The sequence below is a fragment of the Micromys minutus genome (genome assembly GCF_963924665.1).
Source record: "Micromys minutus genome assembly, chromosome: 16".
Classification (NCBI taxonomy): Eukaryota; Metazoa; Chordata; class Mammalia; order Rodentia; family Muridae; genus Micromys; species Micromys minutus.
This window is the reverse complement of record NC_137985.1, coordinates 39164911-39192154: the sequence shown is the minus strand read 5'-3', so window position 1 is coordinate 39192154 and position 27244 is coordinate 39164911. Positions and strand designations below refer to the sequence as shown.

Here is a 27244-nt window from a genome sequence, read left to right as displayed (position 1 = left end):
TCTGTCTCCACTATAATGCTGTCTTCATGCACAACAGCACACACTCTGGAGTCATGACAAGTAACAGCTACCACAATGACACCTGCAAAACATTATTTAAAAGGGAGGGGGTGTCCAAATTTCTGGAAAATCAGAAAGAAAAAAAAAGAAGCATTCTTCTCTTTATTACTAATCTACTGCTCCACTTACATAATAAAGGCTGAAAGTTTGAATTAGAGTTTATCTCCCCCTTCTCCTATTGGCTGAGTTTCCTTCACTGTTCAACCAGTGTGGCATCTTGTTACCAGGTCCACAATTGCAAGAAGGCAAAGAGGCCAATTCTAGGGGTAAAATTCAGTAACAGCCCATCTATGGAGAGGATGGAGGAGAAAGATGGAACAGTGTTTGGATATTTTATCTGCATGGACTTTCTGGTGTTTATGTTATGAGCCTCCTACGGCCAACAGCCAGCTTCGCCCAATTTCAGATATGTACATGGCTAGTCCTTCATCTCCCCAGCAGATTCGACATCCTGTCACCCATGCATTCAGCACACACTTCTGAAGGCAAGAGCATTAACACTACTGTCCCGCCCAGTCAATAGTAAGTCTCCCAAAATGTCTGTCATAGAATTGTTTAGGGACTGGTTTGTCCCAAACCACAGTTTAGGATTATTTCAGGATGGCAGTGAGCTCCTTCCTCCTGCTCCAGGGTGTCTTAGTGAGATTTCTAGGTGTGGGCCAAGGGCATCTCCTTTCTTTCTATTAAAGAAAACAGCCCTTCAAATTCCCAGCAATGCTGTCGGCAATTCCCCAAGAGCTTTTGGCACATTCCAAAGAGCACGTGCTCCAGTCACGTGGGTGCTTCTTTCAGGCTTGAGCTGCCACGTGTACACCTGCTACTGGGGGATTTCAACCTTTCCTTAACACACGAAAAGCATGCTGGCCCACTATAAGGTTCCCAGAGAGTTCAATATTACACTTATGCTACGGCATTTGTCAGCCTCCCATTTTAAGTCAGTTACTTTCTTTTTTAACATTCATGAACTAATGCATAGTGGTACATACACAAGCCGAAAGAAATCGGAGCAAATTGCTAAGAGTTCAACTGTAGCTTTTCTTTTATCTGAGTTTTTTTGTTTGTTTGTTTGTTTAGTTTGGGGGGGAGGGTGTTTGTTTGCTTGTTTTTAACTCAGGCTGGCCTTGAACACAGATTTCAGCAGGACAATCGTAATGAAAACTCTAATTGCCCACTCCCTTGGGCTCAGCACTAGAAAAAAGTATCACATTCTGTCCTTGAGGGATTTATACCAGAGCAGGGAAAACAATACAGCAAAGCAGTCAGGCCACAGTGAAGGTCTCCAAATAAGCTCTGAGTGAGTTAATCAGGGAAAGCAGCACAGTAAAATCAAGTCAGCAAGTGCCAACTAAGTGAAAGGGAACTCTAAAAAACTATTAGTAGAGCTAGAAGGATGCTCTCACAGCCAAGAGCACTGTCTGTCCTTCCAGAGAAGGATGTCCACAGTTCACAGGGGAAGCCCTCTCCCAATCACCAAGGACACTTGCACATACATGCAGATACCCTATAGGCACAAACATACACATGAATAAAAAGCATTTGTAATTATTAGTAGAAAATAATTATGAAGAAAAGGAGTAAGAGACAGAGGGGGAGGCAAACCACATAGAGAACAGACTTGGAAGTTGAAGGCACATTTGAATCAGGAGGAACAAACTAAAATATAGAAAGTAGAAAGTATGATTCTCCTCTTGATTCTAATGTGTGGGGCAAGAACACTGTCACTCAGAAATGTGTGACAGAGAGCGAGAAGCAGTGGCACACACTTATAACCCAGCACTTAGGGAACCTAGGCAGGAGGACCAGGTCAGCCTGGGCTACATAGTCCTTCCCAAAACAATGAAAGCATTAGCTACTAAAATCAACATCCAGAAATTCCATTTATTACAATTGTCACTAATTTTACATTGCCACTTTCTGAAAGATTTGTTTATTTATTTAATGTAAACAGGTGTTTCGACTGCATGCATGTCTGTGCACCCTGTGTGTGCCTAGTGCTCACAGGGACCAGAAAGAGGGCATCAGATCCCATGGAACTGGAGTAACCGGTGGTTGTGAGACTCCATATGAGAAAGAAACTCAGGTCCTCTGAAAGAGCATCCAATACTTTTACCAGTCCCTATTCACCTTTGAAAGAGCATTAATTAAAACTGTAAACAGCGTTTTCCTGACATGGTTATTGTCTTTAATGTTGCTGAGCATAACCCAGAAAGTGTACTAATGTTCTCCAAACACAACCAAGGCTAATTGATACAGAAGAATGCTTTTGCTCTCTGCCAGTGGCAATGAGACCACTAAGGTCAGTCAGTCTCCTTAGTGGTTGTGTAATTAAATGGCTTAGACTCAACTGCAACAATTAAGGCAAGAGACAGGAGAATGTAACCCAGCAGAAAAGCCCATGACTAATGCTGAATCACAGTTTCCAAGTGATTACTTCATCAAAACATCACCCTCCCATATTAACACTCCCCACAATGGTCCTTGGAAGTACATCAAAGGTGTTACCCAAAAAGTACTCAAGTTTGCAGGACAATGTTGAAACTGTAGATAAAAAAATCGACAGGCTCCTGACATTTTGAACCTTTCCTTCCTCTAACTTTGGAATAGGAAAATACATGGTTATGATCGTAGGCATCATGTATACAGATGTGCAGTAAGACATCCTAAACTGAAAGTTGAGAGCCCACACTGCCACTGCCAGCTCAGGAGAGCTTTAACCTCTGTGCAGAAGGACTTGGAGACAGAACTGAATTTACATTAAAGCTACACCTTTAAAAAACAATAAAAATTGCCAGACAATGGTTATGTATACCTTTAATTCCAGAACTTGGGAGGCAGAGACAGGTAAATCTCAGAATTCAAGACCAGCCTGGTCTACAGAGTGTGTTCCAGGACATACAAAACTACACAGAGAAACCTTGTCTGAAAAAAAAAAAATATTAAAAATGTCTTTATTTTGTGCATGGGGGGTCACATGCACACAGGTGTGCAAGTACAAATCACAGCACACATGTGGAAGAGGGCAAGTTTCAGGAATTGGTTTTTTTCCTTCTATCATGTAGGTTCCTGGATCTTGAACTCAGATTGTCACACTGGATAGTATGTCGCTTTACCACTAAACCATCTCACCAGCCCTTACCCCATCCCTATGTTATATATATATGTTATATAGTCAGCATCCCCATTAGTCATGTTCCTACTCTTTCAGCTCATACCATCCTCAGTAGGCTACACAGTGACAATGTATGGAAAACATTGGTGAGATTCTGGTTAGGTTCAGTTGAAACTGGAATTCTGGTGCTCAGCTCTGGCACCTGCTGCCTGGTTATCAGCAAGACAGTGAGCAAGAGCTTACAGACCCACTTATGCCTCTCAGATCTGCTGCTTAAAACATAAAGATCTGAACAAGTTACAACTCAATGCCTGCTGCCCTCCATGGAAACTAGATACTCACCTTGCAACACTGTTGAGGGCCTAAGATGAACTCCCTGAAGTACAAAGGATAGAGTGGAACTCAGCAGATGGCAATAAAGACAGAAGGCTCCAAGGAGTGTCAACTGTGTACAGTACTAACTGTATTAGTCAGCTCACTTTGCATCTTCCTTTCTTGGACCCAGCTGTGAGATGAGTTACCTCCTGCCTAGAATTCTAAGAGATCTCCAAAGGAAGAAGGCTCTGTAGTGAGGCCCAAACTAAGGACAACAAGGCCTTGTCATTAGCACCTTATCATCTCCTCCCTAACCTTGAGGCTTCTAAGAAAATCCTGTTTTCATTGTTAGCTGAATTCCTCCTTTATGGCCTCACGCCAAAGCATTCCTAGAATAAAATTTGAATGCTGTTTGGCTTAGAGTCTTCTAGGGAGGGCTGAAAAATCCTCTTTCAAGAGTCCCCATGTTTTGGTTTACCACACTCTGTACTTGCAAGCAGCAGTAGGCCTTGAAGGTCTTCAAGCTCCACGCAACATTTCTGTCACAGACTGATATCTAGTCTCCTGCTTAGCAATCAGGACCCTGATTCCTAGATGACAGGTGCAACTCTGCCCCCCGCCCCCCCCCTCCTGACTTCTCCTCCATGACAAACAGGCAGTGGGATCTGTGCACCAGGTAGTTCTGACTTTGGTTCCCCTACACCTCTGAGGGGTAACTTCTCTGTGTAGAGTGCTGCACTAGGCTGTGGAAGGAACATGGGGGTAGAGCACTTGCCTGGCACACATGCTGGGACCTGGGTGTGACCTCAAAAATAATGTAAAATAATGTGTGTACCTCATAGGATCACAGGCTTAAATAAGAAACTTATGAACATGTTATATGGATTTAATTTAATTATAACAAGTTTCTATTATGACTTAAAAGTTCCTAATCAACACACTAAGCAGTAACAGAGTCATCCTCTGGTGCTAGGGCTGTGGCTTAGTTGGTAGAATGCTTGCCTAACATGCACAAGGCCAAGATTTGATCCTCAGTATACCCCATTTGATCCTCATAAACCCCATTTAAAAAAAAAAAAAAAAAAAAAAACCCTATGCCGCATGCCTACAATCCCAACACTTTGAAGGTAGTTGAAGAGATCAAAAGTCTTGGTCATCCTTGACTATAAAACCAAGGCCAACTTGGTCTATAGGTAGTACTATCTTTAAAAACGTCCTCTGGTGTTGTCTCAGCAATAGATTGAAAGTAACTCAATAGATGAAAGTAAAGCATGTCCTTTCATGTAACAGAAGAGGAAGAAGAAAGCTCTCACATGGCAGAGAAGGGAAGGTACAGATCTACACTGCTGTGTGACTCCTCTACTTTAGGAGGGGACAATGGGCACGCCCATTTACTACCACACACTGGAGACTTGGAGATGTGCTCAGTAGTTGAGTGCTTCCTTCCCTAGCTGGGTTCAATCTCTAACATCAGGGAAAAAAAAAAAAAAAGGCAGGTGTGATAGTACATGTCCTTGATACCAGCACTCAGATGGTAGAGACAGGAGGATCTCTGTGAGTTCAAGGCCAGCCTGGTCTACATAGAGAGTTCCACGACAGCCATGGCTACACAGTGAGACCCTATTTTGAAAAGATAAAAAAAAAAAAAAAAAAAAGTTCATTGTTGTTTTTTGGTTGGTTGGTTTTGGTTTTCTGTAGATCAGACTGGTCTCAAATTTACAAAAACCTACCTCCCAATAGTACAGGGTTAAAGGCATAAGCACCACTGTTAAACTTGTTTTTTTGTTTTGTTATTTTTTTTTAAAGAAAAAGGAAAAAAAAATCAACACTCTTAAAGACAGTGATGACAGCTATCCACTGCCTCTGGAAGACAACATGGAGGGCTTCTCCCTGTCACTGCCACTTTGAACCCTTATTTCTATAAATGCTGAAGGGAAATCATTTCTTCTTATACTAAATGCCTGAGATAGGCTGAGTCAATCATGGAGCGGACAGCATGTCTGACAAGTCACTTCCTGGGCCAGCTTCACTGACACTTAACAGCTACGCTCCCTTTTATGACCTCACTCGGCAGTGACTGCAGTTAATTCATTCCTTCTAGTCAAACTTCCTGACTTGCTAATTATGAGTCTGCGTGCAATGCATTTCCACATTCAATGTTATTTATAACTCTTAAAGCTTACATAGAAGGGACCTCTGAACTATAACATTTCCTACCTTCAGGGCATGAGGGGTTACATCCAATGCTAACGTTTCTAAATCAAATCTTAATGATTCAAAGACTACAAGATCAAAGTAAGCTCTTAACTTGAACTTCAAGGACTAAATGACTATCATGTAGAGCCTGCCCTGTTTGGAGAGATGAATTTCCTCCATTCTGGAAGGATATTACTCTAAACTTCGCTGAGTAACTTTCACATGGAAGTAAATAACATTTCCAGAGGAGGGATTAGAAAACTCAGTTCTTGGCATCCACACAATGGCTCACAACCACCTCTAATTTCAGATTCAGGGGATCATACAACCTCTTCTGGTCTCCAATAGGCACCAGAATGCAAGTGGGTAGACAGACATACAAACACTTACACAAAATAAAACCAAATATAGTTTTCCTAATTTCTAAAGGCAATGTTCTCCAAACATAAATTTTAAATGACATCACCTGAAACATAGCTCTAATCACAGTGCAGCAACACCTCAGGACCTCAAAAGAGCAGTGACTGCACCTCTGTCTGGCGCCCCTACAGTGAGCAGGTTATTTCTGGAGCAAGCCGATGAAGCGGCACTTTGTGGATGCTGGGATCCATCCTCTGAACGTTCCCTTCACATTCCTCCTTAGTCCTCTCCCTCCTGGCACTGAGCTCCAAAACCTCAACAGAATACATAATGAGGCACTGGGTTACTTTAGGGCAAGAAGGTTAAGCCTACGAAAGCTTTCTAATTGGAAAGCCTCTTCCATGAAAGCATATAGATATCTGCTGGCTCCTCTTTCTCCTTTTCGAGTGTTCCAACAGGTAGCTGCCTCTTCTGGAACCAAGCACAAAAGCTGGCCACACAGCAGAACTCCAGTGCAGACAGGTGCTTTGCAAACACAGCAACAGGAGATAACTAACATTGCTCACTGTTGTGTAGTCTCTTGGTTGAGACTAGCATTGAGAAAAACTAAAAACTGCAAGAAAAGGAGCCCACTCTCTGCCCATAGAAAACTCAAGAAGGAAGACTTGCCACATAAAAACTCTTTATTCCAGGGTTATTTTCAGTGGCACTTAACTCCAGGGTGGAGACCAAGGGTCCCAAACAAACCTACTTGAGTTCTTTTTCTCCTTTAGTAATTCTGAACTCCAAGGATAGGTTTATTAAGGAAAAGTCTGAAGGCTCATCAAAACTCTTGTTGTTTAAAAAAAAAAAAAAGAGAAATGCAAAACTATACTTGTAAGCTTTTTTTTTTAAATTAATGGAACTGCATTGCAGTCTAGAACATTCCAATCAAAATGAAAAAAAGAATGCCATCACAAAAAGCATGCCACTTTCAATGAGCTCTTTTCCAGACTTTATTAAACAGCTCTGCCTCTAATGTCTCTAATGTAACCCTAAAGTTGGCTTGTGTAGGAGAAAGACATTACTGCGGAGTCCAAAAGAATGCTCTAGTTCATAGTTTAGGAATGTCTAACGTTTTACAGAGATAAAGAGTCCACAGCACAGAAACTGAATTTCAGCAGTTTCCTGAACACTGCAGGAATCTACCTAGTACATCACTGCAGAACTGCTTGTCACAGGAAGGCGATATGTCAGGCCCAAGGTGGAAAATCAAGGTCAATAAACTGAACTCTACAACCCTTTTAAGGAGGACGAAAAGGTTAAACAGGGTCTCACTATATAGCCAGGATGGCCTGGAACTCAGAGCACAGACCAGGTCAGCATTGAATTCGTAGCAATCCCCCTGCCTGCACTACTGCATCTAACACCTCACCAGCTTATCACTTGCCAGCTGAATACTTACAGCTCCCACCTCTGTAGGTAACCAGGTACCAATACAATTATCATGATGCTTGTCCTGCTCCCCTCCCCATTAAAAGGGAGCTGCAGAGACTGCTCAGTGGTTCTGAGCACTAGCTGCTTTTCCATAAGATCTGGGTTCAATTCCCAGCACACGCATGGCAGCTCACAACTATCTGTAACTCCAGTTCTTAGGGCTCAGACACCTTCACACGTATATACATATAAGCAGAGCATTGATATACATAAATAAAGATAAATCATTTTTATAAATCTTTAAAAAAATAAAATAAATAAAATATTTATTTTTTTAAAGATTTATTCACTTAATGTACATGAGTATACTATTGCTGTCTTCAGACACACCAGAACAGGGCATCAGATCCCATTACAGATAGTTGTGAACCACCATGTGGTTGCTTGGAATTGAACTCAGGACCTCTGGAAGAGCAGTCAGTGCTCTTAACCATTGAGCCATCACTCCAGCCGATAAATCATTTTTAAATGAGAAAGAAAATTGAGGGGGAAAAAAAACAAACAAGAGAGGTATTTAAAAAAAAAAAAGATGTATTTATTTTATGTATGTGAGTACACAGTTGCTGTCTTCAGACACCAGAAGAGCGCATCTGATTCCATTACAGATGGTTGTGGGCCACCATGTGGTTGCTAGGAATTGAACTCAGGTCCTCCAGAAGAACAGTCACTGCTCTTAACTGCTGAGCCATCTCTCCAGCCCCAAGAGAGGCTTTTTTGAAGACTTATTTTATTTCTATTTAGACATGATTTAATACTACGTTTATGTGGCATAGTGAGTGTAATTGAGCTTAGGTACCACTTGCCAGAAGAGAAAGTCAGATAGGATCTCACAGTGTACAGGTAGTTGGAAGGCATTCTGTGTCAGTGTAAAAAGCGCAATTCTTTTTTTCTTTCTTTTTTTTATTCTTTCCTTTTTCCCTTTTTTTAAGTTTGTAAGCCAGGGTTTCATTACTGTAGCCCTAGCTGTCCAGGAACTCAGTATGTAGAGCAGCTGACCTCCAACTCATAAGGCTCCACCTGCCTGCCTCTGTCTTCTGAGTGCTCTGATTAATAGACGCATGAGCCACCTCATCCTGCTAGAAGCTAGCCTCTGAAAAAGTAGGTAAGTGATCTTAGCTTTCCAGTCATCCCACAAACCTGTGGCGAGTTTTTAAGATAATTAAGTGCCAGCGCTAGAGAAATGTTACACAGTTGGAAGAGTGCTTGCTTGGATCAATCTACAGGACCACAGGAACTGGGTGTGGCACACACCTGCAATCCCAGTACTTAAGAGGTAGAGGCAAGACAATTAGAGTTCCGGGTCGGCAGCCCCTTTGAAGTCCCGTGGATCTGTGTCTTGCTTCAACTGTGTTTGAACGGAACAGACCCGGGGACTCCCACCTGATTAGCTTCCAGCAGCAGCCTTACAAGTCTCTCCAGTCGCAGTCTCCGGGACCATCTCCTTGCCGCCTTCAGATCCTAGGACCAGCCAACACGGTCTTCATGGTTAGCACCGTACTCCGGATAAGCCATGACCTCTCAGATTCATCAGAATTATTCCACCTTAGTGGAAGCTGCGGTGAGCCACCTGGTCAACTTGCACCTGCGGGCCTCTTTTCTGATCGGGATGACATGGCTTTGGAGGGCACAGGCCGAGGAGAAGCGTGAAGGCACCAAGCATCTCAAGTTGCAGAACAATCTTGGGCACCATGCACTCTTCCAGGATGTGCAGAAAGTCATCTCAAGATGAATGGAGTAAAACTCAGGAGACCATGTAAGCTGCCTTGGCCCTGGAGAAGAACCTGAACCAGGATCTCTTGGATCTGCATGCCCTGGGTTCTGCCCACACAGACCCGCATCTCTGTGACTTCCTGGATAAGGAGGTGAAGCTCATCAAGAAGATGGGCACGTAGGCTGGCAGGGCCACAGCCAGCGCAGACTGGCATGCCCCAGGGGGTCTCTGGGCAACTATCTCTGAGCGCCTCGCTCTCAAGCACGACTAGGAGGCCTCTGTACTTTCCTAGGGGCTCCCTCCTCTGCTGCACCAGCCGCCTCAGGACCTCCACTCGAATGAATCTCTAAAACCACTAGGCAGCTCTGTAACTGCCCTAGTGCCTCTCCCAAGTCTTGGACCAAGAAAAAATAAAGCTTTTTGAAACAAACAAAAAAAAAAGTTCAGGGTCATCCTGAGGTACAAGATGAGTTCAAGGCCAGCATGGTCTACATAAAATCCTGCCTCAAACAACAAACAAACAAACAAACTAAAGATCAAGCCAGAACTTACTATAGAAAGTTCTTCAGAAACAAGGTGTAACTGAACTGGAAAGCCCCCTCCTGAGGGTTAGCTTTCCTAGTGCTAGAAAATGCTATGCAGGCTGCTGGAAAAGAAAGGCATTAACTGTCTTAACCAGCTGGGAAACCTACAATTAAAAACTGCCAGACAAGACTTGCTTATTGGTACAACAGCGGCATGACCATTAAGGAGATAACCAACAACTTTCTAATTAGAGTTGGGGCCGACTGCACAAGAAAATTCACTCCTAGTAAACCTGAACAGAAGCCCATGCCTGGGAAGTTCATCAGCACTGGGCGGGACCTACCACTATTACTTTGCTAAATGAACACGATGTCATACTGCCTTCTAAATACTTATGTTTATACCCATAGATTAGGGCAGTTCTCAGCTTTGGTCAGAGAATGTTCTCTTTGAAGTGGGCAGAGGCTCACAAGTGGTCAAAGTGGTGAGAATAAGAGACTGTAGAGTGCTCAGCCACAGACGGGGTGTCTACACCATGTCCTCCTAGGCTCAGGAACACAGTGGAAGAGGAAGAAGAATGTAAGAAAGGAGTGGTGTGAAACACTAACCTCACTGGCAACATGATTACCCCAATTTCAGAGTCAGATGGTCTACAAAATGAGTTCTAAACCAGTCCTATGCTAAAAACTGATAACCTTGTCTCAAAATAAAAATAAAGCCAGATGTGGTAATACATGCCTATAATCCAGTACTCGGGGGAGGTGGTGTCTGGAGGGCCAGTAGTTAAAGGTCAACAAGGAAAACAATCATAGAGAAAATCTGTGTACTGTATGGACTCATCACCTGCCAATTTAAAAGCCTATGGCCTATAGGAAGGAGTAGACTAGAAGGTGGGACTTCCAGGAGGAGAAAGAATTCTAGAAGAGAGCCAGGCCAAGGAGATCCACCCAATAAGATGTGACTAGACCGACCCATGATTACCTGAACACTGGTAATCAGTCCTTTGGGAGAATGTAGATTAACATAAATAAGATAATTTAAGTTGTGATCTAATAAGAGAAAAAGCCTAGCTATGTGGCCAAGGTGTTTGTAAATATATTTTGAGTCTGAGACTTATTTCTGGGAACATGTGACTGGGAGGAAGAACCAGATTTCTTCTACACATGGGTCTCCCTCAAAAAGAAAAAGCAGGCTGGAGAGATGGCTCAGCGGTTAAGAGCACTGACTACGCTTCCAGGGGTCCTGAGTTCAAATCCCAGCAACCACATGGTGGCTCACAACTATCTGTAATGAGATCTGACGTCCCCTTCTGGTGTGTCTGAAGATAGCTACAGTGTACTCATATACATAAAATAAATAAATCTTTTTTTAAAGCAATTATTTTTAAAAACCTAAACTCTTAGAAACAAGCAGACAGCTGTAACCCCAAGAGTTTCGTATCAGAGTCAGCCGGAGCGTGCAGCAAATTCAGAGCAGCAAAACTGCTAACGGGATAGAGTTACGATCTGCAGCCGTAGTTCAACCCCTTTGTAAAGGGGAAAGGAGAGCATGAACTCCACACAGCTGCCCTTGTGCAGTGTGGCACCCATCCATGTACACCACACACACACACACACACACACACAACACTTATAATAATAGATAATAAGTGTAAAAGACCCAGTCTCAAAAGGGGGATCTAGTTTTAAAGATTAAATAAATTTAAAAAGAAAAGAAAAGAAAGAAAGAAAAAGAAATCAGTGGGACCTGGCTGAACATGCCATTAATCCCAGCACTCTAGAGGCAGAGGCAGGCAGATCTCTGAGCTGGAGATCCGTGGTCCACACAGCAAGTTCTAGGATAGCCAGGGATACACAGAGAGACCTTATTTCAAAAAAAAAAAAAAAAAAACAACAGGAATCAACCCAATGATCATACAGAAAAAGACCACTTCACATATGATTTCAGAATTGAACTTACTGTACAAATAAGAAAAGTCAAATGTAAAATCCCTGTGTGGCAGTAAAACTGCTGAAAAGTCAGTGACAAGCCACAGACCATGGGAGAAGATTTGTAAATCACAGATTTGATGCAAAATGTGTACCTAGGACATGCACAGAAACGCACACAGGTGGGCTTGTAATCAGCCTGTGCTACACGCCAAGATGCTTTCTCAAAACAGCAATAAAAAGTAAAAAAGATAAAGATTGTAACGCCTGTAACTCAGCAAGAAAGACCGCCAAATTGTAAACTGGGAAAAGAATGTAAACCGCCATTTCTCTCAAAGCCTTCATTGCATGTGAACAGATGCTTGCACCATTAGTCAGGTAGCTGCAACTCCAAAGCACCATGCAATGCTGCCTCATTCCCAACAGATGACAAACCAAAACAGGAGGTTATGTTTCCGTGGAGAGGAACTAAAACTTCACACACTATGGGGTGTGGGGAGAGGAAAGCAGGGCAACCACTCTAGAAAGTACTTGGCGGTTCTTCATGGCATCACCATATGACCGAGCAATTCTACTATGAAGTATCTATACAAGAGAAGTAAGGATATGCAACTCCCCAAAAAGCTGCACATGAATATTTACAATAGCATTTCTCCTAACAGGCAAAAAAGCAAAAGCATCACAACATGCAATCCATACAAAGATAAACAAAATGCAGTACATCTATACAGAGGACTATTATTCTGTCATGAAAAAAAAATGAAATTCCAGAAAAGGCTGGGTGGCTCAACCTTGAAAAACCTGTACTACATGAAAAAGGCCAGATAAAAAAGGGGAAGTATCACAAACTCCACTTATATGAAAGGCCTGAAGAGGCAAATCTATAGAGTTGATTGGTAACCCCTTGAGGCTGGGAGTGTCAGCAGCACAACTGTCAATGCGCTTTAACATGTAAACTGGAGGTTATCCTGTGTCTGAACCAGACCTGAAGATGCAGTTGGCGGCGTGTTAATGAAAAAGAGTGCATGCTCTGCCAAAGTCAGCTGTCTGCCCAAAGTCAAGGGTGACTAGTGGAGCTGAGACTGCCTTAGCACCACCAGAACTGCTTACTGCTGCAGAGGGCCTTGGACATTTAGATAATACATCTGAAACCCGGTTTTTAAATGGGGGGGGGGGGGGGAATAGTAGTGTACAACTTAGCATTCGGGAGGCAGAGACAGAAAGATCTCTATGAGTTGGAGGCTACAAAAAGAGTTCCAGGACAGCCAGGGTCACACAAACACACAGGACCCTGTCTCAAATAAATAAATGGAGAGAGAGAGATTGATTCTAGGGTTGGCAAGATGACTCAGTAGGTAAAAGGGCTTGAAGCTAACCCTGAGGACCTGAGTTTGAGACCCTCCTGGTGGAAGAAGAGAACCAACTCCTAAAACCTCCGACCTCCACTTATTTGAAAGGCCACGAGCAACACCACACACCAAAAAAAAAAAAAAAAAAAAAAAAAAAAAAAAAAAAAAAAAAAAAGTTTATATAAAAAAGACTATAGTCTGTCTCCAAAAATGGATGTGTGGTCTTGAACATTAAGAAGCACTGACACATGGCAGAAACTGTGACTCAGTGCCTATCCCCTTTCCCTGATGGTACAATTAGAGCCTGTAGCTGCTGACTCAAAAGGAAGACAATGAAGTCAGAGCCAGTGGGCTCAAATCACCGGCTCCTCTTCTACATGTCAGAGGCTCATGAGTAACAAGCTTCAAACAAGCTATTTTCTTCATCAGCATTGTTATATTCTTTAAAGAGATCCGAAAATACCAGCTCAACATTTAATTGCCTCCCAGAACAACTACATTCACAGAAGCTATTTAGGTACAACATGCAAAAGCCCAATTCTGCAGCTGACTGGGACACAAAGATCACGGCCAGATACAACCACCCCATTCGGCTAGAACAGTAGGGCTGTTGAGTCAGAACTGGAAAATAAGCCAAGAACATACAATCACTAAAAACATTATTTTTCGGGTTAAAAAAAAAAGCTACTAAAAACCTCATGTATTGTCAGAACGCTGCTTATGCAACATGGGAACATTTTGACAGAAGGAGAGGACAACAGGAGGCAGGAAGCAGAGACAGAAGTAAGGAATCCTGCAGGTGCCGAGCAATCTAAGAAACACACAGCTCTGTTCCTGCCTTCCACAATAAAAACAATTCTGTTTCTCATGGCATCCGAAGAGAACTGCCTGCCAGGGACAGAAAACAAGTTACTACATGAAAATGTCAACTTGTTCCATGGAACACTACAGTGGCAGCGAGCGGATACAAACCTTTCATCTAGAGACGTGGGGCTCTTTCCCTCCGAGTTGGCTGTTTTTTTTTTTTTTTTAACATCGTGGCCCGTTATCAAATTCAGTTCAATTCATGCAAATTCTAACATAAATGGACAAAAATATCACCCAAAAGTATATAAGATAGTAAAAAAAAAAAAAAAATGCTGTGAAATATCTTGTCCTCAAACTCCTAGCAGCTTTAGCTTACTTATAATTTTAAATTAATTCAAGTAAAAGCACATGTATGTATAAAAATGTTATAATGAAACCCATTATTTTGCATGCTGAGTTGATTTTTGAAGTTCAATAATTATCTCATTAAGACACATCCGGGAAGACATCCTCTAAAGGCACTAACTAGTTTAAAAAGTCACCTACCTCTGATGCTCCGAAGCCACTGCAGGCACAGTGACAAACTCTCTCTGCACAATATGCAGCCTCCCCCACTAGGACATTCCTTGAACACAGGGACTTGGCTGACACCGTTGCTGTCTGTCCCTTACCAGTAGTTACTTTCCAAAGCTCACACATGACAGACACAGACTCTACCACTGAGCCAGTCCCTAGGTTTTTTGTTTGTTTGTTTTCATACCTATTCATACTAATCGCTCTTCCTATTATAGTGATGGGATTTAATTAAACATCAGGTAAACTGATAAAAATTAGGGGGGTATAAGAATGCTTTGGTAAAAACTAAGCATTCAACTTGAAACAAATTTAGTAAGGTTTTTAAAGTAAAGTCAAATTAGATATGGGTGAGACATGGGCAAGAGAGAGAAAGAGAGAGGGCACATAAGAGTCAAGGACTTAACTTATACCACTTGGTCGATGCCTTAAGTTCCTATTTCAAAAGCAATGCAACACTGGGCAACACTGAAGTCATCATGAACTATACACGTGCTTAATGAAAAAAATGAAGGGATGCCGAACAGATCAAAGAAAAATCCCTTGACCCTACATTCAAATATTAATCAATGTGTTTCTTAAATATACTGTAAGGGAAAAAAGGAGGTAGGGAAACCCACAGGGGTTTTTAAAAAGTACTTGGGCTGAGAAAATGTCTCAGTGGTTACCAGTGCTCTATCAGAGGACAAGAGTTTGGCTCACAAATACCTGTGACCAAGGATCAGACACCCTCCTTATCTCTATGGGCACCTACACACACACACACACACACACATACACACACACACACATACACACACACACACACACACACACACACACAAAATGTGTCTTTTTTTTTTTTTTTTTTTTTTTTTTTTGGACAGGGTTTCTCTTTTTCTGTGTAGCCCTGGCTGCCCTGGAACTCAGAAATCTGCCCACCTCTGCCTCCCAAGGCTGGGGTTAAAAAAGTGTATGCACCACCACTGCCTGAATATGAAATAAGTATTTTTTAAGGTTTATTTTATTTATGTATATGAGTACACTGTTGCTGTCTTCAGATACACCAGAAGGGAACATCAGATCCTATTACAGATGGTTTTAAGTGAGTAATAAAAATAATATATAAACCAAAGCTGAACACTGTGGCCCAGACCTGTAGATTAAGGCAGGAAAGTTTGGGTTTGAGGTCAGTTTAGGTTATATAATGAGAACTTGTCTCAAAAACAAATAAATAAGTAACAAAGAGAAACAAAAATGGTTCAGGTGGTCAACAGCCTGTTTCTGTGACACCCTGTTTCTCCTTCAACAGCCTCTTCTTGCCATTCATGTCCCTCTATGAGAGGTCCAGACAGAAGAGTGATTCATGAACAGCCAGGGGAAGGTTAGATGTACAAATCTGGCTCAGGGAAAGGGCAGCTAGAGATGGGGCAAGTGGTATGTCTGAGGGCTGTGTCTGCAGGGGCAGGAGACCCCTATGCCAATGCAGGCAGAAGGACCAGGTCAGACAGACAGACAGACAGAACTGTCAGCTGCTGGAGGGCCTTCTCACCCACTGCTGCCAAGCGAACCACTGCAATCTTTCTGGAAAGCAATGTGGCAATATAAGTATCCAGTGTCTCACAAACATGTGTGCCCTCTGGCCCAGTAATTTCACTTTTAACAATCTACCTAAAGCAAAAGATCAAAAATACTCCAAAGACTCAGGTGCCAACACAGTTGCCACGTTTTTAAAAAAAAATTAAATTATGAAATAAAAAACTGTGGAAAAGGCTCAAAACAAACAAACAAGCACAACAGTAGTTGGGTCCCTAAACCACATGCCCGTTAAAGCCAATGCTCATGAATGGCTCCCACTGACAGTACAAAGAGGGTCAGAGAGGCTGACACACAGCAGTCGTGACAGGACCCTAACTAGTTTCCAGTACCTAAGCCGGCAAGAGTATTTTACAGTCTCAATAACTACTGCCTCTGAGTGGCAGGATTATGGATGACATTTTCCCGTCTGCTTCTTCATAATTTCCTGATTTTCCCCAACGTTGTTCCAGGAGCACAATGTTATTTTTGTGAGCAGAATAAAAGGGAAAGGTGGTAGAAGAGAGGCAGTAAAAATAGACTGTGTGGTTGAGGTAAAGGAATATATTGCTCTGAACTCGGCTGCTCTTCCTCCCTCCATTTTGAATCTATACTCTACAAGTATTCAAATGCTCCTAACCACTTGCCTACCCTGAGAATAATAAAACATAATTTCTTGTACCAATATCTGCTACTTTTTTCATATACATGGCACAAGAAAGACTAGTTGAATTAACTCTTAAACAGTTAAGACCAATTAAAGAAAGAAAGACCACTGGCCAGTAATGGAAAACAGAAAGGTGTCTTGTTTTGTTTTTTAAATTGGATCACATAGTTATAAAGCAAAGAACAAGAAGTCTGAAGTTCTTTCAGGAAGAGACCACAGTCTGACAGAGAGAAGCACCTCAAAGCAGAAGGGGAAAGCTGGCTGACCATACTGACCATATTTGGGGTGTAAACTAAGGGAAGTAACCCCTATGAGGCTGGAATTTGAAAGACCTTTCCATTTAAAACCCGAGGTGCATAAGGCTGGGGATAATGCTCTGTGGTAGAGTTTACCAAGTGATCACCAGGCCCTGGGTCTAAGCCCCAACCTAGCATTGCATATAACACAGCACAAGGTATTACTTCTGGAAGGGTGATGTGTGTGTATAGCCCCAGTTTTCAAGAGGCTGAACAGAGTAAGGGCTTGTTGGGCCTGTAAGTTCAAGGACAGTCTGGGCGTATGAATAGGGCCAGAGACCAGGCTGAACAAGTAAAGGCTTGTTGGGCCCGCCAACCTGCATCCCACCCCATCCCATCCCTAGGGTCACAGGGTAGAAGGAGAGACCTCCCAGAAGGTATTCTCTGTCTTCCATTATACAATAAGACATGAACATGCACACACACACATACATATACATATACACACACATATACACATACATATACATATATACTCAGACACACACACTCCATAAATGTAATTTACAACCCAAAAAAATGAAAATATAACAAACCCCAATTTTTATCTTTCTCCACATATTTTTAAAATCCATTTTTTATTATTTTTATTTCTATGGATGGGGTGGAGGAACATATAGAGTGCAGATGCCCACAGGGGCCAGAGATGACAGATGCCCCTGGAGCTAGAGATATAAATGGCTGTAAGGTATCCGACGTGAGTACTGAGAACTAAGCTATGATCCTCTGTAGAATCACAAACTTCACCACTCAGTGAACATTTTATTCAAACTAAGTAACAGGTATATAATTGCACTGAATTCTTAAACTGTGCTATCCTATCACACAATAGAAGATAGAAGTTGCCTGTTTTTTTATTTTTAAAACAATGGTTTTCCAGGAAATAAACAGCAGCTAGCCCTTAAACTGATTCAAGAAACCCTTGTGTTTATGAAATACAACTAAGAAATGCAGAGGGGCCAACAAGATGACTCAGCAAGTGAAGGCACCTGATGCCAAACCGACTGACCCCACTTCCTGCCCACACAGTAGGAAAGAGCCAACTCCCACAAGTTGTGTGTTGGGGGGGTGCGTGTGTATACAGGTGTGTGCACCCATGTATGCACATGGGGAGACCAGATGTCAACACTGGGTGTCCATCATTCTCCAATTTCATTTGTATGTTTTTCTAATACTTTCTTTTATTGTTTGAATTCATAAGTGTAGCCTGTGTGAACACACAGCACAAGTGTGAAGGAAGGCCAGAAGGTGTCAGATCCCCGGAAGCCACCTGATGTGAGTGCTGGGAACTATTTCCTGGTCCTCTAGAACAGCAGGAAGCATTCTTAACCACTGAGCCATCTCAGCCCCTCCAGCTTACTTGCACAGAACCTAAAGCAATTAGTCCAGACTGACTAGTTACTGAGCCCCATCTCTGCTCCCGGCATGATGTGCGTGTCCCCATGCTCTGAGCTCCAAACCTAGATTCAGTCCTCACACTTACACACTTGCACAGCAAGAACTTTATGAGCCATCCCAGCCAGCCCTTATTTCTATTTTCCAAATGTTTCCTAGGCCACTGGATCTGATAAGAAGGCAGGTTGACCGGTGTGGTAGCAAATGCCTTTAGGATCAGCACTCAGGAAGCAGAGGCAGGCAGATCTCTGTGAGGCCAGCCTGGTCTGTATCGTAGGTTAAAAGACAGACCTACGTTACTCTACGTAACGTCTTGGGATCAGTCCCCACCGCCCATAAACTGGCTATGGTGGCCACACCTATAATCACTGTACACAGGAGGCAGAGGCAAGAGGACCGGTACAAGTCCAGGCCCCTGGTGTATGTAGTGAATGTGTATGCAGCTGTCACCTGACAGCTGAGGACAGAGATGGAGAACGTGTACAGATGGCCTTCAAACCAGAAATTAGAGACAGATTAAGAGGAACTCGAGATAAAGAGTTGTCAGCCCCACCTGGACCCAGGGTATGTATCTGACTGAGCAGGTCTCATAAAGACGCAGCTATGTAGTGAGAACATACCTCTCAAGAAAATAAGGAAGGGAGGGAGAGGAGGGGAGAAAGAAAGGGTAAGGAGAAACACGGAAACCTAGATGTGCATATCTGCAGGGAGCTGTAAGAAAGGGCTTGCTCTTGTCGAGCAGGTGTTAGAGCTGAAACTCGGCAGAACTTCTTAATCAAAACTTAAATTTAACTTTAGTCAAAATTTTCCATCTGAGTAAGCCTTGCCCACACAGACAAATCTAAAGACGCACTGGGGTCTCTTCTCCTTCCTATTGGTTCTCTGGGAAATGTAGTGACGTGCTCACAGTCTGATTCCTAGTTTTCTTTTAGATTTAAACTTAGATTAGCCTGCAATCTACTAAGAGCAGAGCCTTGAACTCCTCACCTCCCTTCCTCTACCTGCAAAGTGCTAGGATTACAGGTGTGTGCCACACCCAACTGATTTCTACCTCTTTGAAAGGCTTAATTCTGAGTATTAGAGTCCTTGTGTACCAATGGTCACATACTTGCTAGAAATAGCCTCGTGATGGCCCAAGCAGCAGTTCCTCACTAGCTGAGGAGACTCTGCTCTGAGCAGGTTAAACACAGAGCTTGCAAGCGCATTCATCCCAGACTGCTGAGGCTTCACAAGGACACTGCTTTGGCTAACTATCCAGAAATGATTTCCTATACAAGGACAAAAGCCCAGGAGACTAGATATATTTTGAACACTATCACAAGTCACCCAGGGAACACTCCAACTCTACCAACACACCAATAAAGGGGTTACTCTGAAATAAGAGGGACCAGGAAACTGCCCAATAGGTGAGGGACAGACGGCCACACAGAGAAAAGGTATAGCTTATGCCAGAAATCAGAACCAAATTTAAAAGTTATCTTTTTCTCATCTATATCACCAAGGTATGGATGTATCTAGTTCTGTAAGATGGAGCTGTCCTTTTTGTGCCCAGTAAATTCAGCAAGGAACACGGATAGCATTCTCTAACAGTGAAAAGAATCTATGCTATTAAATGCTTGCCTCCCCTGCCTCAATAGATAAGTAAATAGATAGACAGGTTGGTTGGTTTTTTCCTCTTAGTCATAAGATAATCACCATGGGTTTTGAAAACACACCAAGCAGAGGTTATCCACATTTGCTGTGCTGCTGTCTGATACCCACCTGGTCACAGCCAACTGACAGTGTACACTAGAAGGGCTGCACAATCCGGACCTTTTCCCTGTCTGACCTCATCCCTTACCATCGATCCTCTGGGTACTGAAGCGTTAGCCACGTGGTCTTAGGCCTAAACTTTGGATGGGCCTTTCTGACTCCAGGGTCTACACACTTGCCATTCCCTCTGCTTAAAACGTTCCGTCTCCTCAGTCTTTCAAAGCTGTATTCTCCTCACTATTCAGGTCTCAGCTAAAGCCCCATCTTGCTTTCTATGGCCTATCTGAAGTTACATCCTTCCCCACAGTCTCCAGCCCATTCGTTTTCTCCATGGTATTGAGGAGTGGCTTTTGTTGTGGTGGTGGTGGTTTGATTTCGTTTTAGTTTTCTGAGACAGGGTTCTGTCTGTCCTAGAACTCCTATGTAGACCAGGTTAGCCACCAATTCAAGAAAGATCTGCCACCTGTCTCCAGAGCACTGGGATCTAAAGCATGTGCCAGCAGGTACTGGGTTTTTTTTTTTGTTAAGACTCTATTCTGTTATTTATCTACTGTGCGTGTGCAGGGGTATGCCTTTAATCCCTCCTGGGGGTGGGTCTGATCTCTATGACTTACGTCAAAATAAATGAAAATATATTCCAGATGGGTTTTTGTTTGTCTTGTTTTGCTTGTATGTGTCTCTTTTTAAATAATGTATTCCAAAGCTGGAACCCATCAAACAACCTTCCTGAATGAATGAATGAATGAATGAATGAATGAATGAATGAATGTGTAAGGGAAAATTCCACTCTGCAGAAATGTCTTAGGTACCTTTCACAACATCAGAGCCTCATGTAAATAAAGAACATTTCTTTTTATTTTCAGAGCATGAATTTTGCTCTCCTTTATGCCACACACCAAAAAACACTAGCCAGACTGATGCTTGGAAAATGAAACAGCATTTCTGGCCCAGAGACAACCGGTCTGGGCACCTCCGGCTTGAGCCAGATCTATGACTTTCTAGGGAGTTGGCACCAATGTCAGAATGTTAAAATAAACATCTTCGATGCTGAAAGTGGAATATTGGGGCTCTGACTCGGCAGAGGCTAGTCCTAATTGGCCTTAGCACCTCACAGGGCAGGCAAAGGGGTGACCCCATCACAAGGGACAAATGAACCCGGCATCCTTTAACAATCACCTCTACGTGGTCTAAGGCTGGACTGTCATCCCTACTGTAGAAATGCAAAAGCTGCTTTGGATTTCTTTCCTCTCTTCTGTTTCCTGATGACTCTGCTCCTGCTTTCTGAAGGGCACATCCATGTGCTCATCTGCTTCGCTGTACTGTTTAAAGGCAGAAGTCTGGCTTGGAGTCTTCATGAACTGAGTCTGCAGTAAAACACACCCTTCGAAAATATGTCCCTGATAAGCCCTGGAATGGATTTAGGGCAAAATGCTTTCTCTGTGACACATGTAAATTTTAAAATCCTGAGCTCATGATACATCCTCAATGGTAGATGGCTTCCCAGGGATGGGGGTGGGGGATGGGGATGGAAGCATGCAACAAGCTAGACTAAGCCTTCTAAGTATCACACCCTGTACACAAAAGCAAAGTGCAAATCATTTTGTTTTGGGTTTCTCCGTGAAGGTCTCTCTATGAATTTCCAGCTGGCCTTGAGCTGGAACTGCCTTAGCCTCCCATGAGCTAGGATCACAGGCATGTACCTCTAAGCCCAGCTGCAAATATGTGGTAACAGTTTTCATATTTTCCATAGAATTCTAGGTGAATCCCTGAAGAAAACTATTGAATTCAAAAAATTGCTCCATCATCAATATGACAAAAATTAGTTACAAAAGAACAATGAAAATTTGAGCAAGGTGAGAGGCTGCATGTAACCCCAGCACATCAGGTGAGGGCCTGCATGTAACCCCAGCATACCGGGTGACTTGGGGGTGGTGAGATAAAAAGCAGACTGGACCCTGCCTCAAAAAGAAAAGAAAAAAAAAAGAAAAAGAAAAAGAAAATAATGAGGGGTTGGAGAGACGGCTCAGTAGTTAAGGGCACTGGATGCTCTTCCAGGGGACCAAGGTTCCCCAACTCCCATAAGGCTGATGGCTCACAACAGTTCCAGCGAATCTAATGTCTCATCTGGCCTCCAGGGGCATCAGTTGCAGGTGGTACAGAGGCCAACAAACACCGTACACTTAAATTAATTAGTTAATTTGAAGATAAGTTTTAAAGTAAGAAAGGAAAAAGCCATGTAACGTAGTACAAACTTAGAATCCAACGTCTGAGAAACAAATTTTAAAAAAGCAGTTTTTAAATTCAAGGCCTTCGTGGGGTACACAGGGAGTTCCAGGCTAGCCTGAGCTACATAGAGAATCTGGGGGTTGAGCGGTGAAGGACAAACAAAAAGGTTGAGGATGTGCATCTGTGGTTACAAACATTCATGTAACTGAGTTCAATCCCTAGCACTGCTACTAAATACTTTGAGATGGCCCAAAACAAAAGCCAATATTTTTATCAGATAAGTCTCTTGTTTAAAAAAAATAAATAAGGATAAACAAAATAAAAATCATGCTAAATGAAAGACTGTTCTGCATAAACTTCATAGTCCAATGTGGTGGCTCATGGCTATAATCCCAGCACCAAGGGATCTGAGGCAAGAAGGTCACCAAGAGTTTCTCTCAGATGAGCTTGGACTAGAGGAGCACATGGAGGAACTTCAAAGTAGCACTTGAAATAGTAGCAAACTGCCTTTTCCCCCTTGGATGAACGCGTGACACGCAGCTTGTGTCTCCCTGTCCAGAATCAATGGCACTTGGGATACATAGCTCTTCCCAGAGTATAAAATTTAAAAAGGGTGAGGGGGGACTAGCCAGTCTTCCTCACCGTACTGACCCCAGCACCTGAAGAAATAAAGACTTGCCTTACCTACTCCTTCCTAACCAGCATTGCACATAACAGTTAACCTGCCCAACGCTGAAGCTTGTGGGGTGAATGCTACTGGCATCCCATGGTAGATGAAGAAATCCAAGCACAGAGAGGTTTAGCCCCTAATCAGGGCCCAGCACTACCCCACCCTTGACCAGCAATGGATTCAAACCAGGCAGTTCTAGGCAACGCTGAAGCCCTCACCACAATGCACTGACAGGCAACTGATGGATACACGCCAAAATCACAGCTTACAAATATTTGGCCAAAAGCTCTCCTAGTCCTGTGTAGCTTTTTAAATACACACAGAATATAGCTAGTCTTTGTTCTGTTCATCTAGCTAGCTTGAAGGTACAATTAGGCTCAGGAAACAGACTATAAGTAATCAGGGAAGAGGGGAGATATAATTTTTAAAAAATCTTTATATTTAAAAATACTTTATAATATTCTACCAGAAAGACAGAGAACCTTGGGCAACATGTCTCAAAAGAAATTTTTAAAAAGGAAATCACTGCAGGTAGGAGAAAGCCAGGCTGAGCTGCTGAGCATAGCCTGTGGTTCCTGGGAGCCTTCTGCAGCGACGCTGGCTGGCAGCACCGCAGTGCTGGAACGTGAACACTCAGCACCTGGAAGCCATGCTGCAAAGGTCCCAACGACCAAGAGAAAAATAATGGGTTCCTTTGCTTCCTTTTCTTTTCAACATTTTATTCGCTCCTGGGTCCTACTCTGGGAAGTTTGAGTTAACAGAGTCTGGATGGGGGCCAGCTTCTCTTATTGTTGGACAGAGGTGCAGTAGCTTAGTCAATAAATGAAGTTTGCTTTAGCTTCTTAGACCTTGGAATGGGTCACAGAGGAAGAGGGGCTCATAAATAGTTCTTCAACGTATAGGAAATGCCTATTGCCACACCGCCTTCTGCTGACACAGGCACCGCCACTGCTACCTGTGTCTGATCTCTACACACATTAGAAGAAAACCTCAGACCATTCGGTGACATAAAGGAGAAAACAGAAAGGGGGGAAAAAAAGCATACAGCTTTAAAGAAGCAAACAAATAACCCATTGCAGAAGGAGACAGGGAAGAAGAACAATCGTTTGCCTCTGTTTGACCTGACTGCAGAAGATAGACCCTGTAGGGCATGGGGAGAAAAGCCTAGCTTCCCGAGGAACAGCAGCTCCAGCAACTTCTAGTACCTAGGCACCTTCCCTGCCATTATATAACCAAGCCACGGCCTTAATAGGCCATCCCAGCGTCTGTCAGCAGCTGCTGGGAACATCTCAGCTGTCAGTGTTGAAGGACCCTTCCAAATGCATTGAGATAAGCAGGGAACTGGCCAAACTATGCCCACGGATCACCCTGAGCACGTGACAGCTCCCTGTGAATCCAGCTTCACTCAGGTCAGAGGCGTTTAAAGAGCTAGAGCCAGGGAACTAACTGCACACTGCTACAGAAGCACAAACAAATGCTGGTGTGGTCTCTCCCACACATGCAACTCATTGTCCCAGCCACTTCAGCCTCATTCAAGTCTGGATATTTCCATACATAGGAACTGCATAACTGCACACCGCAAACGATCAAAGATAAAAACCAACATAAACAGTGACACCCGTCCATAAACAAGCCACTGCCAATGCTGTAAAGGCTGCAGTCCTAAAGGATACACACACACACACACACACACACACACACACACACACACACACACACACACACACACGAAGGCAGCCAAACCAACCATAATTAGGCACTGGCTTTGCTGACTACTGAAAACAGAAATGTCCCTTTTATATATATAAAGCCAAGAATCAACTGTTTGCAATTATGTTTCTAAGACACTCAACCCAGCTTGTCATAGATTTTTCTAAATCAATATTCTGATATAAAGATTCAAATTTCTGTCAATCATAGAGAACACAGCCAGACAACCAATTATGTTTGTGGAGACCATGTCCCAGAGGCCAGAGCAAAATAATCACTGAAGCTGAGTGGGAGAGAAAACAAGGAACTGAGGCATTATGTTTGTAAACACAAGTTTGACTTGGCCAACTGTAAACACACTGTAGGGGGTAAGGAGATGCAGGCTCAAACTACAGCTTCGGGTCTGAGGGACTGCAACAGGAGGGGCGCACTTGAGTATGTCACTGGGCTCTGAAGACTTGAGAGGCCTCTGGTAAAAACTGACAAAAAGGCTTGAAGGGGTCCCACCAGAGGAAGTGAAACTGACCAATCACTCGGGCCGCCGCCACCCACCCAGCCACCCTCGGAAGAAGGGCCCCTCGTAGTCTTTGACAGAAAGAGGCAAGAAAGGAACTTTCAGGTTGCCACTAAGCAAGAGACAAGGCCCAGATAAGTCTCTAGGCTTCTGGCAGGGAGTGACTGGCATAAAAGCCAAAACAAGGTAGGCTAAGATAAACAGCGGCTAGGGTGAGGAGGAGGTGAGGAGGGGGTCCTGTGTCTCGGGTAGGAAGCCGCATAGGTGGTAAAGGTTTTTCATTAGCCAGGCTGAAGAAAAACTCAAAGCTACCGTTTAAAATATAACGAAGGACTGCATTAAAAGTGTCCATTTAAGTGTGCTGTTGAGCACAGGATAACTGGGAATTCAAATGGGCTTGGTGGGTTCCATCAAAACTAAATGATTCCTCGATACTCTCCACGAAGGAAGATGTGGAAAACTCTGTTTCCTTGGGAAAAAATATTGTATGAGTATACATGCACGGCTTCCTAACTGACCTTGGCCAATTTCACTCCTGCAGCTCCTTAAATCCCTTGGGAACCAAAGGGCCCAAATGAGTGTAATTCTGTAGTGTCAGTCCCGCGGTTCTCTTCCCCACTAAAAAAAAACCCACCCCGAGCTCTACAAAGCCCACAATTCCAGACCCCCTGACAACTAAAAATAACCAGCAAACCTTCTAGCCTAAATTGTTTAACCCTTGGTTAGCTAGTGCTACCAGGAACCCTGACCCTTTGGGACATTTGGTCAAGGGTGCATTCCATTTTCCCCCCTTATTTCCCTGTTTTCCTCACTGCCTCCTCCAATAATCAAGTATACTCCTCGGGCTTCCGACTGACACCATCTACCAGTCTTAAATAATCAAACGTGGATTCCTTTCTCTGGCATAGGTGCCAGGTCCTTCTTATCTCCCGGAGCCTTGCACCCACTGCATACCCTCAGCCCGTACCATAGCCGTCCTGGGAAGTCTCAGGCAGCCAGTCTCCCCCCCATCCTGTGGTCCACATTTCATATGCCCCTGTCCTCATTCTGATGGTTTCCTAATTGCTGGTTCCGGAGTCTTCTTGGCGTGCAGTCCGCCGACCCCCTGAGAGTTCCAACGCCTCCTTTCCAGTCACCCCCCCCCCTTTGGACGCTGCGCACAGCCCTGGGGACCTCTTCGGGGTCCAGGGCTAAGTTCCCGGTGTCCCCCCCCCCACCGGAACCCCTCCGCTCTGAGGTCCCTGCTTTCTCCCGCCCGCACCGGTCCCCACTGCTGACCCTGACCCGAACCCCGGGGAATCGAGGACTCCCCTGGCCCCGCCGCCCTGCAACGCCCCCCCCACCCCCGGGCAGCGCAGCCCGCAGCCGCGCGGTCCCCAGCGCCACTACCTTGGCCTTGGTGACGAGGTGCGTGGCCCGTTTGACCACAGCGAAGTTGCCCTTGCCGATGGTGCGGTCGATCTCGTAGTAGCCGATGCGAGCGGCCATCGACCCGCGAGAGGCCGGGGCTGTGGGACGCGGCGGACAGGCGGCCGGGGGCACTGCGGCGGGGGCTGCCGGGGGCCCCGCGGCGGGCGGAGGCAGCAGGCGGCCGGCCGGCCCGGCTCCCCCTGCTCCGGCGACGGCAACCCCGCCAGCTCCGCTCGCCGCCGCCGCCGCCATCTTGTTGTGCAGTGAAACCTCCGGGGCCGCGGGGAGCCGGCCGGGGGGGAGGGGGCGCGGGGGGGCCGAAAGAGGGGGGTTGTCGACAGACGTCACTCCGGGAGGCGGGGCTCCCGCGCCGCCGGGCGCCCGGCACCATGGCAACCGCGCGTCACGTGCGGACGCGCGTCACTGCCCGAAGCCATGGCAACCGTGACCTCACCGGGCGAACTCGACCTTCCCGCGTGGGTCCCTGTTCCTGAGGCGCCGGCTCCCTAGTGCCCCCCTCTGGGGAACAGGCAGTGAAAACGTCGAGGGTCAAGCAGCAACTTCTAAGCTTCCGCCGCGCCTAGCGAGGTAGGGATATGAGATGGGAGACCCCAGAACCAGATCCCCCGTGGCCCCTGGTT

General features: G+C 44.3%; 1 protein-coding gene across 2 annotated transcripts in view; it reads right to left on the bottom strand.

Moving 5' to 3' along the window:
* Positions 1-26872, bottom strand: part of SIK3 (SIK family kinase 3) — a 197806-nt gene extending 170934 nt beyond the window's left edge. For both annotated transcript variants that reach the window (XM_080930375.1, XM_080930376.1), the window contains exon 1: positions 26583-26872. In XM_080930375.1, the coding sequence (XP_080786501.1) occupies positions 26583-26855 (273 nt within the window). In that variant the 5' untranslated portion in view covers positions 26856-26872. The remainder of the gene's footprint in view (positions 1-26582) is intronic.
* Positions 26873-27244: the final 372 nt, after the last annotated feature.